The sequence below is a fragment of the Vipera ursinii genome, assembly GCF_947247035.1.
Source record: "Vipera ursinii genome assembly, chromosome: 2".
Classification (NCBI taxonomy): domain Eukaryota; kingdom Metazoa; phylum Chordata; class Lepidosauria; order Squamata; family Viperidae; genus Vipera; species Vipera ursinii.
In genome coordinates, this window is record NC_139513.1 from 283,835,328 (window position 1) to 283,854,906 (window position 19,579).

The 19,579-nt window shown below is 51.9% G+C and overlaps 1 protein-coding gene across 3 annotated transcripts in view; it reads left to right on the top strand.

Annotated features, from left to right (window-relative positions):
• The first annotated feature begins 5,769 nt into the window (after positions 1–5,769).
• NPR2 (natriuretic peptide receptor 2) overlaps positions 5,770–19,579 on the top strand; it is a 36,334-nt gene continuing 22,524 nt past the window's right edge. For all 3 annotated transcript variants that reach the window (XM_083355570.1, XM_083355572.1, XM_083355571.1), the window contains exon 1: positions 5,770–6,538. In XM_083355570.1, coding sequence (XP_083211696.1) covers positions 5,782–6,538 — 757 coding nt within the window. In that variant the 5' untranslated portion in view covers positions 5,770–5,781. The remainder of the gene's footprint in view (positions 6,539–19,579) is intronic.

A 19,579-nucleotide genomic window follows, 5' to 3' on the forward strand; every position in this document is an offset into this window, starting at 1 on the left:
TTATTCACAGCAGCAGAAAAAATTGCATTTCAATTGGATGAAAGCACTGGCATCACTGGCAAAGCGCAATTAATTCTCTTTGTGCGTGTTCCTGATTCGAACGATATCCTGGAACACCTATTATTTTGCCGCCCACTACCTGGCAGAACAACTGGGGAAGAAACATTCATAATAATCGACAATTTTTTTCAGTGAATATGGAATATTATGGACTTAGTGTGTAGGAATTTGTTCTGATGGTGCAGCAGCTATTACAGGAAGAGCTTCAGGGGTGATAGCATACGATAAGGCAAGAAACAGCTCCATTGTTTCAAATCATTGCATCTAGCATAGACATGCATTTGCTTCTAAACGGATGAGCCCAGTATTACATGAGACTTTGGAGGATGCTGCAAAAATAATAAATTTCATCAAAAGCCGGCCATTGAATGGACGTTTATTCCAGCAATTATGCAAGGATTTGGATTCTGAGCACAACACTCTTCTCTTTCATACAGAAGTTCATTGGTTGTCAAGAGGTGAAACATTATTGAGATTATTCGAGCTACGAGATGAAACGCACCTGTTCCTGACAAATGTTTCATCACCCCTAGCAGAAAAGTTTGAAAATGTCTTTTGGGTATCCCGCCTTGCCTATTTGGCTGACATATTTAAAAAGCTAAATGAACTTCATCGGTTGCTGCAGGGCCACGGTCATAACGTGTTTGTTATGGAAGACAAAGTTTGTGCCTTCCACAAAAAAAAATCTCCCTGTGGATAGGACAAGTAAAAAAAAAGAAATATTGCCTCATTTTCCGATGGGTCAGACTTTATTGAACTAAATTCTATTGTTGACACTGAGGGCATTGAAACGGCCATCAAAAATCATGTGGGAAAATTGCACACAGAGTTTGCGTTGTATTTTCCATTCGTGTCAAGAGGATGTGATACTAGAATTTGCTAGGTAGTACATCATGGACAATGTTGTGAACTCTTGACCTTTCCTCTCCAGAGCAAGAGGCACTTCTGGAATTGACATCAAACCGCAATTTGAAGGAGCTTTTTAATGAAAAAACACTGACCGAGTTCTAAAGCCAAGCTGCAAAACTGTATCCAGAAGCTGGGGGGAGGGGGGAGGGCGGGGAGGGGGGAAGGCTACTGCAGCCTTACTGTCATTTGGTCCCACATACTTGTGCGAGAAGGCATTTTCTTCCTCAACATGTATAAAAACTAAGGAAAGGAATTGCCTTCAGCTGTAATCTGACTTACTTCTGTCAGTAAGCACTCTCCAGCCACGACTGCAAAGATTAATGGCAGAGAAGCAGGCACAAGTTTCCCATTGAAAGTGTGGTAAATGGGTACACTTTCTTCTTTTTCTTTTTTGGGTCATTAAGTTTTTGACACCTTGCTAAGCCACTGGTGGTACTCAAATATTGTCATGTCCTAAAGGTGGTACAGTCTGTGGAAAGGTTGAAAAGCCCTGTGCTAGAGGCCTGGGGAGGCCCCCCAGAAGACTGGAGGAGAGGAAATGACACCCCCGTGTTCAAAATGGTGAGGAATAGAATGCAGCTTTGCCTACTTGACATCTTTTACTGAGCAAGGTCCTGCAACTGATCATCGAGCGGTGTGGTTGTAAGCAAAGTGTGGTTCCATGTTTCCAGAAGTCAGGATGTGTAGCTTGCAAACAACACAGGCCTGGCTGGCCTTAATCTCATTTGAAAGAGTTACTATATCAGTAGACAACCCTGGGGCAGGTCTGCTTTCAACGGAGAAGTTGCCCTCGGAATGGCGGACTGTCTGCTGGGTTCTGGCTGTCCCAGGTCTAAAAGGAAGGAGACAAATTGGGGTTTGCTCAGAGGGAGGAGAGCACCAAAGAACTCAGGCCTTTGAACTGTGGCGCTGGAGGAGACTCCTGCGAGTCCCTTGGACTGCAAGGCAATCAAACCGGTCAGTCCTAGAGGAGATCAACCCTGACTGCTCTTTAGAAGGCCAGATCCTGAAGTTGAAACTCAAATACTTTGGCCGCCTAATGAGAAGGAAGGACTCACTGGAGAAGAGCCTAATGCTGGGAAAGGTTGAGGGTGAGAGAAGAAGGGGACAACAGAGAATGAGGTGGCTGGATGGAGTCCCTGAAGCAGTAGGCGTGAGCCTAAATGGACTCCAGAAGATGGTAGAGGACAGGAAGGCCTGGAGGAACGTTGTCCATGGGGTCGCGATGGGTCAGACACAACTTTGGAACTAACAACAACAACAGTAGAGGGAGGAAACAAGGCCAAAGGGCCTGGATATGGTCGGCTTGCAGATGAGACGATTCTGTCTTGGCCCAGAGGGCAGGACCGGACCCATCGAGTTCAAACCTAAGGAAGGAGGCTCAGGCTAGATAACCAGGAGGAATTCATTTATTTATTAACATTTATGAAAGATGTTTATGAGGCTGTCTGACTCCAAATGACTCTGAGCAACAGTAGAAATAAACACAACAAAGGAAATTAAGCAAAGATGGTGCTTCATTCAGAAGGAAAATTGCACATTCTCTACAACCACTATATCCTGCCGCAGCCGCCTCCCCCCCCCAACCCCCATCCTAGCCCAAAGCTTGGGGAGAAAAACAGAAGTGAAGGGTTTGTCTAGAGAAGAGTCGGGTAGGAACCTTTTGGGCTTCTGCAGGGCAGGAGAGGGGCAGAGATCCCAGCAATGGCCGTTCTATGGATGAGAGCAGGAGCACCCCGGTTTCACTTAACAACCAAGGCAGGCAGAAACCATGGGAGCCAGGGTTTGGGCTAGGGCTCTAGATGTGGCAACCAGTGCTGGAAACGTCCTGACTGTTTCGGAAGACAGCAAGAGAAGAAGCACAGGCTGTCATCCCGCTTGATTAGAGATCTTCCAAGAGAGGCCGGATGGTCCTCTACAGCAGGGGTGTCAAACTCAATTTCATCGAGGGCCACATCAGCATTGCAGTTGCCCTCAGGGGACCGGGTGGGCGTGGCCTACTGGGTGGGCGTGGCCTACTGGGTGGGCGTGGCTAGAGTGCATATGGCCTACTGCAGGGGTCTTCAAACTTGGCCCTTTTATGACTTGTGGACTTCAACTCCCAGAATTCCTCAGCCAGCTTTGCTGGCTGAGGAATTCTGGGAGTTGAAGTCCACAAGTCATAAAAGGGCCAAGTTTGAAGACCCCTGGCCTACTGGGTAGGCGTGGCCAGCTCTACATCGTTGCATGAAGGGTGCCTATGGGGGCCTCGGCAGGAGTGGGACAGATCTGAGGGTCTCTGTTGGAAGGAGGGTCTCTGGGCCAGGGCCAAGGCAGTGGGGGCCGTTCCCTCACTGTTTCCAGGATGGCTTCGCGGGCCACATGAAACCACTTTGCGGGCCGGATCTGGCCCCCGGGCCTTGTGTTTGACATGTCTGCTCTACAGGATTGGATGAGATGACTTCTAAAGTCCATTCCAACTCTTATGATTCAGACCTCTTCTCTATGGGAAATATTCCGGGCACCATTTGCATTTTAGGAAGAACATCGGCAAAGCTGGGACTTTCAAGAGGAAGCTGTGGAAGAGACTGCCTAGGTCAGGAGCCAAGGGATGCTCTGTCCTGGGAGAGATCGAAGAGGAGGGATTACTGCAAAAGTAGACTCCTGTGCTGGGCAGCGGGTTGGGCCACTACATGGTCTCCAAGACCTTCCAATCCATACTTTCTTTGTCATACCCGGAGGATGTGGGAAAGGCTACTTTGCTCAAATGGAGCCCTTTGACCCCAATGCCTGCAGGGCAGGACCAGAAGGGGGCCCAAGCCAGGAGTGGGAGGCGCAGGCTTCTTTTGCAAGAGGCTGTGGAAGTCCTTCTGCACTGCAACAGCAAAGTCCTATATATTTTTTTAATCCCATTTATATCCCGCCCTTCTCCGAAGACTCAGGGCGGCCTACAATTTAAAGCACAAATCAATTTGCTTAGCAATAGCCTTCATTCTATGTATATGCCTGCTTATTAGGGCTTTCACCCCCCTCCCCAAGCGGCATTATTACAAAGTCAGCTTAATTGCCCCCAACAATCTGGGTCCTCATTTTACCTACCTCGGAAGGATGGAAGGCTGAGTCAACCTTGAGCCTGGTGGGATGCGAACCTGCACTAATTGCAGGCAGCTGGTGTTACTTAAGGAGGCATTAGCCCACTGCTCCACCAAGGCTCATTTGGGGCTTGACGTAAGATGGCTGCCAGCTGATTGGTTCGACAACCACCCTTTGCCCAATTTGCTTGTTCTGGTGAGACCTGGCACCACCATGCACCTGGAGCCCAGGCACCCAATGCTCAGAAAGTGGCCTGGGTGCTGCCACCTCTCTGCCAGGAATTCAGTAGCTGCCAGCTTTCTTCAAAGAGCTACAGAGCACTGGTCAGCCCTTCCCCTGTCTCTGATTGGGGGGGCGCTCTGGGGTGCTGAATGCACTCATTTGTCTACTCCCTTCTTTCCCCCTCCCATGAGCCGGGGCTGTTGCCATCCTGGGTCTGAGGTAGCCTCCCAGAGGGGGATCACAGACAAGAGAGACTGGCTGGGGGATGTTCAGAGGCTGGGACTATCCTGGACAGCTCGACTTTCTTGAGTTTCTCCAGGCGCCCAGAGCTGCCCATTTGGCCTCCATAAGGTGGCCGGCTGGGTAAGATACCCCTGCCAACAGGCAGAAGCCTCCAGCCGATGTCAGCCAACTCCGAGGAGAGCCAGGCCTCTCTGCTGGGGGAATTTGGAAGGCTAATCTTATAAGAAACTCTTTTCAGAGGCTTGGGAATCCGCGCCCCGCGGGTGTGTCTCTCTGTTGTGCCTCTCTTCTCTCCTGGAAACCCCGCCGAAGCATCTGCTCTTCTCCTGCTCCAGAAAATTTCAGCCAAGGTGCTTTATTCAGAGCCAACTTCCCTCCATCGGAGCCATTCAGTTCTCTGCACCCAACATTCCCCCCCTCGGCAGGGCTGGAGACGGCTGGGCGCCTGGCAGGAGGAGTTGCCCAGTTTCGTTCCAGACCGAGTCCAGGTGGCAGGCAGCCTCCGGGCTCCGACGGGGAGTTCCCCACCCGGGGAGTGGGGGGTAGGGGACGAGAGGCACCGTTTCCCCACCGTTTCCCCCCCCCCACCGCCACGGCCCCTCTTGGCATCCTCCGGGACAGCCCGCCTTCCTCCCTGGCGGGGCGGGAGCTGCTTGCACGCTTTCCTCCGCTCCGCCGAGGCCTCGGGCGGGCGGCCGGGCGGCCTCAGATCCCGTTCGCGGCGCTGCGGTGGGGCACTCGCTGGCTTCCTTCCCCAGGCGGCGGGGGTCGGCGACCGCCCTGCACTGGGGCCGAATCTAGCCGGGGGAGCCTCTCTCTGCCGGCCGAAGAGCCGCGGAGCAGGGCAGGGTCCGGCGGTGCCAGACAGCTGCTCCGCTGCCGGTCCCGCCGCGAGCCTGCCTGAAGCCCCGGGGCCTTCTATGATGCACCGGAGACGCCGGCCGGCCGGCCTCTCCTCTGCGGAAGCGACGCCGGCCGGGGCGGCGGCCAAAGACAACGGCGCCGCGGACGGCCCCCTCGCCCGGGCTCTTGGTGCCCGAGGAAGGCGAGGGAGGCGCCAGGGGGCGCTGCCCGCCCACCTCTCCTCCTGGCGCGGGCAAGGCATCCGGAGGGAGGGTAGGGTGGGCGGCTGGGGCGGCCTCTCCGGGGGGAGAGCGGGACAGCCCGCCCCGCAGAGGGATCCGCCGGCGGAGGTCGCGCAGGAGCCGAGTCGAGTCGAGCCGAGCGGGCGAGCAAGCGAGCGCTTTCCTTCAGCCGCCGCCGGCCGCCAACCCCATGGCCTCGCCGGCCCCGGCGCTGCTGCCGCTGCTGCTGCTGCTGGCCGCCTCGGCGACTCTCGCGCCCTGCGCCACCCTGCCGCCCGGAGCCAACGGGAGCGCGCCGGCCCCGACCGTCCTGACGGTGGCCATGGTGCTCCCCAAGGACAACCCCAACTACCCGTGGGCAGTGCCACGCGTGGGCCCCGCCGTGGACCTGGCCCTGGAGGCGCTAGAGCCGGAGCTGCGGGCCGCCGGGCTGGCGGTGCAGAAGGTGGTCGCCACTTCCGAGCTGAACGGCGCCTGCTCGGAGTCGGTGGCGCCGCTCAAGGCCGTGGACCTGAAGCTGTACCACAACCCGGACGTGCTGCTGGGGCCGGGCTGCGTGTACCCGGCGGCCGCCGTGGGCCGTTTCGCCTCCCACTGGAGCCTGCCGCTGCTCACCGCCGGCGCCGTGGCCGCCGACTTCAGCCGCAAGCAGGAGCACTTCAGCACCATGGTGCGCGTCGGCCCGTCCGCCCCCAAGCTGGGCGCCTTCGTGGCCCACCTGCACGGGCACTTCAACTGGAGCTCGCGCGCAGCCCTGCTCTACGTGGACCGCAAGACCGACGACCGGCCCTTCTACTTCACCATCGAGGGCGTCTACGAGGAGCTGCGTCGCGCCAGCCTGATCGTCGGCTACCACATCTACGCGCCCCGGGACAACGGCAGCGCCGCCGGCGACGAAGCGGGGGGCCCGGACGCGGCCGTCCAGTTCATCCGGGCTAACGGGCGAGGTGAGAGTCGAGACGGAAGCGGGGCGGGGGCGGCACCGGCGACGAGGACTTGCCCAGCCCAGCGCCCGGAGCGCAGCCCGAGGGCGGGTGGGGCTCGCCATTCCTCCTCCCGCGGAGAGCTCGACCTCTGTGCCAGCCGCGGGGCCGGCTGGGGAGGGCGCGGGTCCTCTTGCCGAAGGCCCGGACCTTCCTCCGTCGGGGCTCGGGACGCAGGCGGCCCGCGGACGGAGGGGGCGAGGCGGGGGCGAGGCCGGGAATGGGGAGGGGCCGGGCAGCCAACAGCCGGACGGCGCCAGCTCTTCCCTGCGCGTCGTCGCCCGGCCCCGGAGGCACTGATCGATCCGTCGGCCTGCTGCAGCTGCGCCCCTCCATCTTAGCGGCGGCTGCCTCTGGAGCTGCTTTGTCATTGGGGCGGGCAGGAAACCGCCGGGGACGGCCCGGTGGAAGACCTAGATGCCGCCGCTACGGCTGCCTGCCTGCTCCACCGCCCCCGTCTTTCCTGGAGGAGGCCTGGACGGGCTCGCCCGCCGGCGGATCTGGAGGTCAGCCCAGAGGCAGAGGCTCCGGACCGGGTGGCCGTCGGGCCCGTAGCGCTGCAGACTGCCGAGGCCCCCGGCTCTGCCGGGGTTATAATGCCCCCGAAAGGCTGGGGAAGGCGAGCAGGGATGCGCGGTTGGTGGCCCCAGCGGGGGCTTCAGACTGCCCCATAAGCGCCGTCTTCCATCAGAAATATGATCTTCCTCGAGGTGGATCTGAGGACAAGGGACCAGCAAGGTCCGGAGGCCCCTCTCCCCCACCCCACGCCCAGAGGTTGCCCTGCCGAAAAATGGTGGCAACAGAAGCCATTTGCAAGAAGGAGGAGGATGAGGGAGCTGTTGATTTTAATCCTGGCTTTATTATTTTTATAAATAACTCAGGGTGGTTAACATATCCGACAAACTTTCCTTTCCCCATTTTTCCGCACAACGACCCTGTGATGTGGGTTGTCAAGAGAGAGAAGGGAAGAAGGCGGCTAGGTCGCAATGCTAAGTTAGGGATTGTCTTACAGAAAACCCACAACTTTAACATTGCCACCTAACCTCCTCCTTCCCATTTCCCACTCGCATCGCACATCTTTTGTTACCCCGCAACAGGGGCCTTTCCACTCAAACCCAGCAACTTCCGCCTTCCGTGCCTGAACAACCAATTTCCCCTCATCTTCTTTGGAGAGCCCATCCAGCAACAGTTTTCCCTTCTGCCAGCTGTTCCAGCATTTTTACTGCTTTCCCAAGATGCCACATTTGTAATCTGATGGCTGTTCGGTACCTTGCTATAGTAATCCTCTCAGTCTGTGGTCAAAAACTGCCGAATCTGTTGTGCTTCCAGATTTACCTTCATTTAGTCCCTAAGTTGGCAGTTGGGCAGCTCTGCATTCTTACCTGAAAGAGAGAGGCTTTCCCCAAGCAGATGCATGCCCAACGGCCCCTGCCCTCTTGCCCGCTCTTGTATCCTTGTCCTTGCCCCGCCCCATCCACTAGCAGTTCTCTAGCAGAAACCTCTTTCAGTTTAATTCAGGGTCTCCCCAAAGTGCTTTTTCAGGAGGCAACTTCTTTCAAAGTAAACCAAGAAAGTCCAGCAGCCTCCAGAAAAACACCTTTGGGACAGCCATGATCTGGATGACTGATGATCTCCATAGACATTCATTCAGGATGTTACTCAATTTTTCCCCCAAAATTTATTTCAGGTTTTTCAGTGATCAGCATTCACTAAAGCGTAACTCTGACCCAACTCAAGGAGATTATGTGTGTTGTGGGTGAGTATGAAAATAGACACATACACACCCACAACATACAGTTGCAAGAAAAAGTATGTGAACCCTTTGGGATTACGTGGAGTTTTGCATGAATTGGCCATAAAATGCGCTTTAAACGTCATGTAAGTCACAACAATAGAAAAACAGAGTCTGCTTAAAATAATACTACACAAACATTAGCTGTTGTCATGTTTTAATTGAACATAACATGTAAACATTCACAGTGCAGGGTGGAAAAAGTATGTGAACCCCTAGCCTAATGACTTCTCCAAGAGCTAATTGGAGCCAGGAGTGAGCCAACCTTGACTCCAATCAGTGTGATGGTGTTGGATGTGTTGCTGACAGCCGTCCTGCCCTTTAAAAACACACACCTGTTTTGGGTTTACTGGTCTCAAGAAGCACTGTCTGATGTGAACCATGCCCCGCAGAAAAGAGCTCTCAGAAGACCTACGATCAAGAATTGTTGACTTGCATGAAGCTGGAAAGGGTTACAAAAGTATCTCCAAAAGCCTTGATGTTCATGTGTCCACGGTAAGACAGACTGTCTACAAATGGAGAAAGTTTCGCACTGTTGCTACTCTCCCTAGGCGTGGTCGTCCTGTAAAAATGACTGCAAGAGCACAGCGCATAATGCTTAATGAGGTAAAGAAGAATCCTAGAGTGTCAGCTAAAGACCTACAGAAATCTCTGGCACATGCTAACATTTTTGTTGACACATCTACAATAAGGAAAACATTAAACAAGAATGGAGTACATGGGAGGACACCACGGAGGAAGCCACTGCTGTCCAAAAAAAATATTGCAGCACGTTTGAAGTTTGCAAAAGAGCACCTGGATGTTCCACAGCACTACTGGCAAAATATACTGTGGACAGATGAAACCAAAACTGAGTTGTCTGGGAAAAACACACAACACTATGTGTGGAGAAAAAAATGCACAGCACACCAACATCAAAACCTCATCCCCACTGTAAAACATGGCGGAGGGAGCATCACGGTTTGGGGCTGCTTTGCTGCCTCAGGGCCTGGATGGATTGTTGTCATTGATGGGAAAATGAATTCCAGAGTTTATCAGGACATTTTGCAGGAAAACGTACAACCATCTGTCTGCCAACTGAAGCTCCGCAGAGGATGGGTGATGCAACAGGACAATAACCCAAAGCATACAAGTAATTCAACAAAACAATGGCTTCAACAGAACAGAATACATCTTCTGGAGTAGCCCAGAGAGAGTCCTGACCTCAATCCGATTGAAATGCTGTGGCATGACCTTAAGAGAGCAATTCACACCAGACATCCTAAGAATATTACTACACTGAAACAGTTTTGTGAAGAGGAGTGGTCCAAAATTACTCCAGATCGTTGTGCAGGTCTGATCTGCAACTACAGGAAACGTTTGGTTGAGGTTATTGCTGCCAAAGGAGGGTCAACCAGTTATTAAGGCCAAAGGTTCACATACTTTTTCCACCCTGCACTGTGAATGTTTCCATCTTATGTTCAATGAAAACATGACAACAGCTAATGTTTGTGTAGTATTATTTTAAGCAGACTGTGTTTTTCTATTGTTGTGACTTACATGACGTTTAGAGCGCATTTTATGGCCAATTCATGCAAAACTCCACGTAATCCCAAAGGGTTCACATACTTTTTCTTGCAACTGTACATAACCTCACTTCCTCCTTTCTGATATGTTTAGCCCTTCTGGTCTAAGTTCCCTGCAGATAGATGTTCATTATTTCATAAGGTCGAGTTGGCTTCCTTTGGCTGCGTTATATCCTTCCCTTTTTCCTCACAGTTTCACAGACCCATATTCCTTTCTTTACTTAATCTATGCCCTTCGCCATCCCCCCCCCCCACTTCCATCCCGACTTGTCTGAGGGCTGCTTCTGATGGGCCCATCAATGTTGGCTTCTGTTGCCCATTGTGGCTTCGGTCAACCAGGGCTTTACATGACCATGGTTAGTAACAAAGAGGAAGTGTAAACTAGGTAACCAGCCTTAGTGGCATCCAGGCCACAGGCCCAAATTGAGTCCATTGTGACATGTGTACCCGAGCCCACATTTACCCCAAACATGCTCATGTTATCCAAGGCAATCTAAGGTCTGTAACAAGCAAAGATATGTTACCTACATCTTAGCAGCTTGGAGGAAAGTGCCCTTACCAACAAAATGAAATTTAATGTGGAGAAAAGCAAGGTTTTACTCTTAGGAAAAAAAAAAGTACAAGTACAGATTAGGCAAAATCTGACTTAAAAACAGTAACTGTGAGAGGAACCTTGGGGTCCCAGTGAACAATCGCTTAAATATGAGCCAGCTGTGTGCGGCAGTAGCCAAAAAACCTAATACAATCAGAGGCATAGAAACAAAATCACACAAAATATTAGTACCATTTTATAAAGCCTTAGTGAGGCCACACCTGGAATGCTGCATCCAGTTTTGGCCACCACATCACAAAAGAGATGTTGAGACTTTGAAAAAAAAAGCGCAAAGAAGAATAACTAAGAAGATTAAAGGCCTGGAGACTAAAGCAGATGAAGAATGGTTGCAAGATTGGGGTTTGGCTAGTCTAGAGAAAAGGAGGGACTAGGTGGGACATGCTAGCAGTGTTCCAGTATTCCAGGGGCTGCCACAAAGAAGAGGGGGTCAATTTATTTTCCAAAGCACTAGAAAGCAAGACGAGAAACGATGGATGCAAGCTAATCAAGGAGAGAAGCAACCTAGAACTAAGGAAAAACTTCCTGACTGTTAGAACAATTAATCACTGGAACAGCTTGCCTTCAGAAGTTGTGAGTGCTTCATCACCTGTGGCTTTTAAGAAGAGACTGGACAGACACTTGTCTGAAATTAGCTATTTAGCAGAATGATGGCATGGGGGAAAATTTGTCTACTGTCAGGACCCACCCCAAACCACGTCTTAGGAAGACAAAACTCTTGGAGCCAATTCTAGTCCAAAAAGAAATCTTTACTATGACATGCTTGGCTGTGGGAAAACAAGACAGGATCTAATATTGTTCTACAAATTGAAACCTTATAAAGAGTTCCCTGTTCAACCCCTCCTTCCCTAACCCCATTTGGTCAGCCCCCCATCATTTACCTCGTGTCATCCCTTTCGTGGGAAAAGGAACTTTGGATTTTATTGCTCTTTTCCTTCAAAAGGAGACACAAGCCAGATGCCTCCTATCCTAGCCCTCCCTTTTGTTCCCCCAGTTCAAAAGGCTTCTCTGAATCTTTGAAATGCCTAAGGCAGGCTGAATCCACATTCGTTCCTTCCTCCTCGGGGGAGATGGCAGAATCCATGGAATAATGTTTTAAACATACATTTATGAATATGATATAAATGGATTCTGACAGTCTAGTTGTTTTGGCATGCAATGCCCTATAGCGACATCCTGATGGGAGGAGTTGAAACAGTGTACGTCCAGGATGTGAGGGGTCCGTAGACTCTTTCTGGCTTGTGCATTATACAGGCCCTCAATGGAAGGCAGTTTGGTAGCAATTGCCTTTTTTTTTAAGATCTAACTGTCAGTTGAAGTCTGTGTCTGTCTTGTTTGGTAGCAGTTCCAAACCAGACAGTTACAGAGGTGCAAATGACAGGCTCAATAATTCCTTTGTAGAACTGCATCGGCAGCTCCTTGGGCAGTTTGAGCTGTCTGAGTTGGCACAGGAAGAACATTCTCTGTTGTGTTTTTTTGATGTCGTTTTTGATGTTAGGTGTCCATTTTAAATCTTGAGATATTATAGCGCCTAAAAACTTGAAGGTCTCTGCAGTTGATACTGTGTTGTCTAGTATTGTAAGAGGTGGTAAATAGGAGGGTTCTTCCTAAAATCGACTATCATTTCTACAGTTTGAGTATGTTTAATTCAAGATTGTTCGGCTAGTAGTTCAACCTCCTCTCTGTATGCCAATTCTTCGTTGTCTCAAATGAGACCAGTCATCTGCAAACCTCATTTTTGAGTGCATCTCAAGAAAAGGGTCTTTTGAGATGCAGTCATTGGTATAGAGACAGAAAAGTTGGGGTGGGTGGGGGTGGGCTGGGCTAATTGTGCTGGTATGTGTTGTGATTTTGCCTAGCTTCACTACAACTTGTTGCTTGCACCTTACAATTTATATTGTTTTATTTAGCGTCCTAGTATGATTCATGTCGATCGGTTATTTTAGTATCCTACGACTATCACTAGGTGTCGTATCTTATGATGAATGCATTTTTACAATGATTTATCACTTATTGCTTGGATGTACTGTACAGTGAGAGCTTACGCACCGGAGACAAGTTCCTTATGTGTCCAATCACACTTGGACAATAAAGAATTCTATTCTAGTTTTTTTTTTAAAAAAAACAAGACCTCCAAGGTCCCTTCCAGCTTTATTCTGACTGAAGTATTCAAGGTCCACCTGAACACAGCGCACAAAGGCAGCTTCTCAGTGGTTCACTGACTGGACGAAGGGGCAAAACCAGGGTGGGATTCTCTGCCTGCGGCGCTTCAGACTTCCGTTAGCTCAGTTGGACGGGTGTGTGGATGTGTGGGTGTCCTCCCCAGGCCCTTATGTCAACTGCTGGGGCCTCCCAGGGGCTGCACGAATCCTTGGGAGCTGCAAGAGCCAGCAGCCCCAAATCACTGAGGGAGGACCAACCAAGCCCCGGGAGGGGAGCGGGCCAGACTGGCCAGGAGAGGCCTTTTGGAATTGGAGTGGAGCTTAATGGAAACAGTGACCTAGTGTGTGGCTGTGGTAAAGAGACAACACTGCCAACATCACACTGTGCTTTTATACAACGCATGGGGTGTGGGGCGCCCTTAGAAGGTTGTGTACAGTTCTACTCCACACAGCGGGAGAAATGAAGGGAGGCAAGCAGGAGCTACCAGCTCCAGCGAGGCCCTGGCCGCACCTGGGGCTCAGGCAGAGGCAGAGAGCAGGATTCTGCTGGCTTCTAGACAAGGGGAATAAGCAGCTCGTATTGCTGCTCAAAATGTTACAATTGTGCGGGGGTGGGTGGGTGGGTGGTGATAGCAAAGACAGGGAGGGGGAGGGGGGCCAGGTTGATCTGTGGAAGATGCATTTGAAATGGCTTCCCAGTGCGGTTGGGTGAAGTCATAGCCCTCCAGGGTTCCTGGTAGCAGCTGCTGGGCTGCTCGGGCAGCTCCCCTCCCCCTCTGCTGATCAAAGGAGCCTGATATAGCCCCTCCCTGCCCATTTCACAAAGGGAACTGGGGGTTTCTGGGATGTCTTCTTCCTTGAGCTGTTTGATGTCTCCTGGTTAGGAGCGGCTAAACACCAAGAGCTGGAAGGCGTCTTGGAGGTCTTCTAGTCCAGACCCTATACCAGGGCTAGGCAACCTTGGCTCTTTTATAACTCGTGGACTTCAACTCCCAGAATTCCTGAGCCAGCATGGCTCAGCTTGGAAACCCTCCCTTTTCCCCTCAGCATGGTTGGCACAGGAATTCTGGGAGTTGAAGTCCATATGTCTAAGGCAAGGGTAGGCAACCTTGTCTCTTTTATGACTTGTGGACTTCAACTCCCAGAATTCCTGAGCCAGCATGGCTCAGTTTGGAAAACCCTCCCTTTTCCCCTCAGCATGGAATTCTGGGAGTTGAAGTCCACCAGTCATAAAAGAGCCAAGGTTGCCTAGCCCTGCCCTATACCAAGAGCCGTCACTCTCTCTGCCCATCCCTGCCTCACAAATGAAGCCGGGGAGAAAGAGAACATGGTCTGGCAGCCTCTCAAGCACCTTCTCTTCACTCTGCGGGCAGAATCCAGGCTTAGGGCTGCAGGCCACAAGTGGGGACAGGAGCAAGCGTGGTCCTGACTCCCCATTCCCAGCCCCTGAGGTGATGAAGGAGGGCAGAGCCTCGCCTTTCAGCTCCAGAGCTTCTCCTTTTCTGCCTTGATTGATGTGTGGCTAGGCCAATGGGAGGTTGAACAGGAGCAAATTCCAAAACGGCCCAACAACCAAGCCTAAAGAGGAAGGATTTAGCCTGCAGGAGAACTGGGGTTGGAGGCATCTGAAGTATTCCCACCAAGAAGAGGGACAACGTCTCTGCTGCCCAGAGGCCAGAAGCCATGAGTCAAGACGGCAAGGAAGAAAGTTGAAGCAAAACATCAGGAGGAACATAGGAAGGATTAGTAGCCCCGGGAACAGACTGCCACATGAGTGGTGAGTTCTTCAGTAGAGGCCTTCAAACAGATGCTGGGTGGCCATCTCTGAGATTTCCTGATCTGAGCAGAGGTTGGATTCTATGACTGGGGTCATAGGGTGATTCCATAACTCCCGAGTTCTTTCAAGCAGCTGAGTCCAGGAACTGGAGCCCATTCATATCCTGGATCTGAATCATGGACCTGAGAAGCCATCAGCAGGACAATGGCTGAGCATCCTTCAGGCCACTTGAGTGGTCTCCGGCACAGGAGTCAGAGCAGCCGAGCTCAGGGAAAGACAGAGATTCCCCCTCCCCTCTCCAGCTCTAGGAAAGCTCCCTAGACACCTAACAACTGGCCCAGAAGAGGCCCTTCATGTGGGAAAGACTGGCCTTGCAGGACCTGGGCAGGGAGCAGCAGTGGGAACCCAAGTTAGGGCAAATAAACCAATGACCATGAGAGCTTTGAAGCTGTTCACTGATTTATAACCAGGCAATGCGCTCTTAAAGGAGAAGACAAAAGTGTATAGCCAAGCGAGCAATTTATTACGTTGGCTTACACACAATACATCACCTTTTCCCGCCTTCCTTATTAGAAACAAACAATCGCTTCAGGAGAAGAACCCAGTCCTACTTGGACCAGACCTCATCAGCTTGCTTCTTTCTCTGGGAATTTGCACGAAGTGGCTTCTCTCCAACCCTTGGAGAGCCGGCTCTCCTTATTGTGGTGCCATCTCTGCTCCGTGAAGCTTATTCTGCTGTGCACCTGAAAGAGGCCGTTCCTCAGGTCTGCTGCCAATTGAGGGGGGGAGAGGTGTTCATGGAAGCCAGCCTGGTTCAGTCCAGCTCACAGCTGCTCTTAGGGCAGCTGGCCCCAGTCACAAGCTTTTCCTGAATACGTGATCTGCCCGAGGGAACAAAGATGGCATGGTGAAGGGTGCCGGTGGCAAGATGGACTCCCCAGCTTTGCATTCGGTCAGGAACTCTTGACTGAAGCCAGCTGGCTTCACACATTTAGGATGTTGGCTTAGCTATCCAAGATGGCTCCCTCTGGAGCAGCAGGTCAAAAGTCCCTGGCTTGGATCCAGATCCCCCCTCCCCCCCACTGTGGCTCGATAGCTCAGACTTGACCACATACTCTTCCTCCTGACAGCCATTTGACTCTTCTGCCGCTCTGGCAGACGCTTCGCTTTCTTTTTCTAACATCTGATTGTGAGGGAGGCTTGCTGTCTCAGTCGACTGAGGTAGTGAAGTCCAGAGCGGAAGCTGGATTCGGCCCGAGGCCCTTTCCTTGCCCTCACCCATTGCATGAAATCACAACACAAGCAGCTTGCCACGGGCTTCCTTTATTGTGAGAAAGTAGTCACACTTTGCCAGCTGTGGTTTTGAAGTATAAACTAGAGCAGGGGTAGGCAACCTTGGCTCTTTTATGACTCGTGGACTTCAACTCCCAGAATTCCTGAGCCAGCCATGCTGAGGGGAAAGAGAGAGGTTTCCAAGCTGAGCCATGTTGGCTCAGGAATTCTGGGAGTTGAAGTCCATGAGTCATAAAAGAGCCGAGGTTGCCTACCCCTGAATTAGAGAAACAGGTTGTTCAGATGATTTAACAAAAACTGGAGTTTAGTGCATGCCAAATAATTGCTGGCTCTCTCCTCGTTTCTCCTTATTTCAGCCAGAACTGACTAGGCAGCTGTTTCATTTATGCTACTTCCGCACATTCAGATCTACTAAAGTGAATTTGCCCGTGCAAGCTTGGGTGCCCATTTCCTGGCAGGACTTTCCCCATTTCTTCAGATGCAACTCAAGAGTTGGCGTTTCTCTCCCGGTGCTTCCAGAGACGGTGCCTCCCGAGCAGAGCATGTCTTTCTCCCAGGTGCAGCTCAGCTGACACCCAGTCCCACCTTCTCTTCTAATACCTGCCACACTGGCGCACAGCCAGGCCCACCCCTACCCTCTGTGAAGAAGGGCAGGCAACCTTGTGACCTCAGGGGCAGGGCATCTTCTCCGGACCCTGACCTGTCTCCAGTCCTGTCGCTGCAAGGATGAAAGGAGGCTGAAAACAGCCCCTCTCGGTTGGAATTCCCAGCCCTGCACAAGTGAAGTTTGTGCTCCCAGCCGGAGGGAATCTTTGCAGCTGAAGTTGTGGAGTCCTTGGTGCTCCCTGACCTTGCATTCTTGCCCCACTGCTCCTGAGGTCAGACTACAGATCCCATTTTCACAATCAGGCTGGCTGGGCCTAATGCTTGAGGGGGCCACGCTGCTGGGAACCCTAGCTCTGGGGTGGGAGGGTGAGCAAATGGGGAGTCTGCCCCAAGGCCTTCCTTCCCAGGAAGAAGGGCTGCTGGGGATCATCTGGCCAGTGGCCTTTGCTCTTGACCCTCTGTGCCTTCCCTCTGGAAGGCAAACATCTGCCCCAGGTTGGCAAAAACTTCTCAGCCATCCGTATGCCCTTCCTTGTGGGCAATACTTCCTTATTCCTCTTCAGCATTTGCAGAAGAGAATTAAACCTCACTACTGAATAGGGACGCAGTGGCTCAGTGGGTTAGGACACTGAGCTTGTCGATCAGAAGGTCGGCAGTTTGGTGGATCAAATCCCGAGTGCTGCGTAGCAGAGTGAGCGCCTGTTACTCGTCCCAGCTTCTGCCCACCTAGCAGTTCGAAAGCACGTAAAAATGCAAGTAGAAAAATAGGGACCATGATGGTGGGAAGGTAACAGCGTTCCATGCGCCTTTGGCGTCTAGTCATGCCAGCCACATGACCACGGAGACGTCCTCCGACAAGCGCTGGCTCTTCGGCTTTGAAACGGAGATGAGCACCGGCCCCTAGAGTCGGAAACGACTAGCACGCATGTGCGGGGGAACCTTTACCTTTACCTTACTGAATAATGTCACTAACCGAGGTTAAAACTAAGCAGGTTTAGCCTGTCTTTTTGGTCTTTCATGGGCTGGTTGAGCATACTCACGTGGCTGGGTTTTTTGAGGGAGCATCTCTCCCCAGTTAATCCACTCGTCCCATCAGACTTGGCCAGGGGTCCCGTCTGGCTGAGAGCCCCACTTGGCGGGCCAAGCAGGCAGACTTCTCTGCCATCTGCCCGCCTTTTATGGGGCATTTCCCCCTCCTCAAGTGAGGCCAGCTCCCTCAAGTTCTGGCTTTGTCATCCAGTCTGGAGGCCTTGGGGATTGGTCACATTTTGGGTGCCCCTATTTTGTGTGTGTGTGGTTTTTTTTAAAAGAAACATTTTAAATATGACTATGTTTGACACGTTTACTGTTTTATATGTTTTTCCTGTATGTTGCCCAGGGACGCTTCTTGTGAGATGGGCAGCCATATAAATGTGATAAATATATATATAAGCTTTTTATTGTTTTTTTTCCTTTACATACATATGTTAGTTTTTCAAACAGCGTGTGATCTGGGTTCATATAACACTAATACAAAGTCAAGTCCTACTCTTTGGTTCTCTCTTCTAGCCATTTGTAGAATAAATTCCAGCTTTGGTAGTATTCCATTTCTTCTTTATCTTTCAACCTCATAGTTAGTCTGTCCATCTTCGCGCATTCCAGTATCTTTTTTTATTACTTCTTCTTCTGAAGGTATTCGTTCATTCTTCCAGCATTGTGCATAACTTATTCTTGCTGCGGTTATAATATGTAAAACCAAATATAGATTTTGTTTATTAATCTTTTCTGGTACTATACCTAATAAAAAAAATCAGGATTAAATACTACATGTTCTCCTAATATTTTTTCTAGCCAAGCCTGTATTTTCCCCCAATATGCCTTTATTTTGTCACATGTCCACCAAATATGATAATACGTACCTAAATTATGTTTACGTTTCCAACATTTACCTGCTACATTTTAAAATGTGATAAATAAATAAAGGCATACAGACTCTTGCATCTTTCCCTGGAGATCACTGTCTTCTTTTACTGAGGATTGTCTTTGCGTTCATGACTCCATTAGGCAGTGTTGCGTGTTCCCTACAATTTTACTTTTGTCCTGGAAATCACATTTCCCCTGCAGAGTCCTCAGAAGCCAGGTTTTGCTGCTTGGACTCTGCAGAGCAGTATTATGCCAGGTTGCCTTTTCGCATCCAGTACAAAAGATGAGTCTTCACAAGTGTTCAAGTGTTCAGATGTGCAACCTGGCAGAAGAGATCTCCGGACCTCAGGGCCCCAAAACGGAGCGAGGGCGGCCTTGCCAGGAGCAGGGAACAGGCAGGGGAGCCTTCCACTTGCAATCCCAGAGGACGGGGGAGGATGTTGTGGCCAAGCCCAGCAGAGCTGGGCCTGCTCTCAAAGGCCGGGTCCTTATTGCACCAGAGGGCAGGACAAGCAGCTTACAAATAAGGAAAAACTTCCTGACTGTGAGAAGAATCAGTCAGTGGCAGAGCCTTGCCTCCCAGAGTTGTGGGTGCTCCATTCCTGGAGCTTTTCAATGGACCGCCATTTCATCGGGATGGTATAAGAAAGCCTCCTGCCTTTGAACAAAGGGTTGGGCTAGAACAGGGGTAGGCAACCTTGGCTCTTTTATGACTCATGGACTTCAACTCCCAGAATTCTATGCTGACTCAGGAATTCTGGGAGTTGAAGTCCATGAGTCATAAAAGAGCCAAGGTTGCCTACCCCTGGGCTAGAAGATCTCCAACGTCCCTTCCAGCCCAAGGGTTCTATGTTCTATACGCCGGGTTCGGCCCTGGAAAGGCGCCGGGCCAAGCGGCGGTCTCTGCCCCGAGCCGCTCCTCCACCGAGCGGGTCGGCCTCCTGGCGCTGCCGCTAGCGCTGGAAGGAAAAGGCCTTCCCGCTTGCGCGGCGAGGCGGCGCGGCTCCCTCCTGCCGGAAACCGCCGGCTGCCTCGGCTTGGCTGCTCCGCTTTGAGGGCTGCGGCTGGGACGGGGAGAGGCCTTTGCGGGGCCTGAGCTCCGCTCTCCCCCGCCAGCTGGGTGGCCGCGGGCTGCAGGCCTCCCGCGCGGGGCCGGGGCTGCGGCGCGCTCCCTCGCTCCGCCGGCATCTCCGTCGGGGCGCGGCCGTCGCGGAGCTCAGTCCCTGCGCAGCGCCGGCCCGGATAGCCGGGCGGATCCCGCAGGGCCGGGGGGGGGAGTAGGCGCGTGCCGGGGCGGC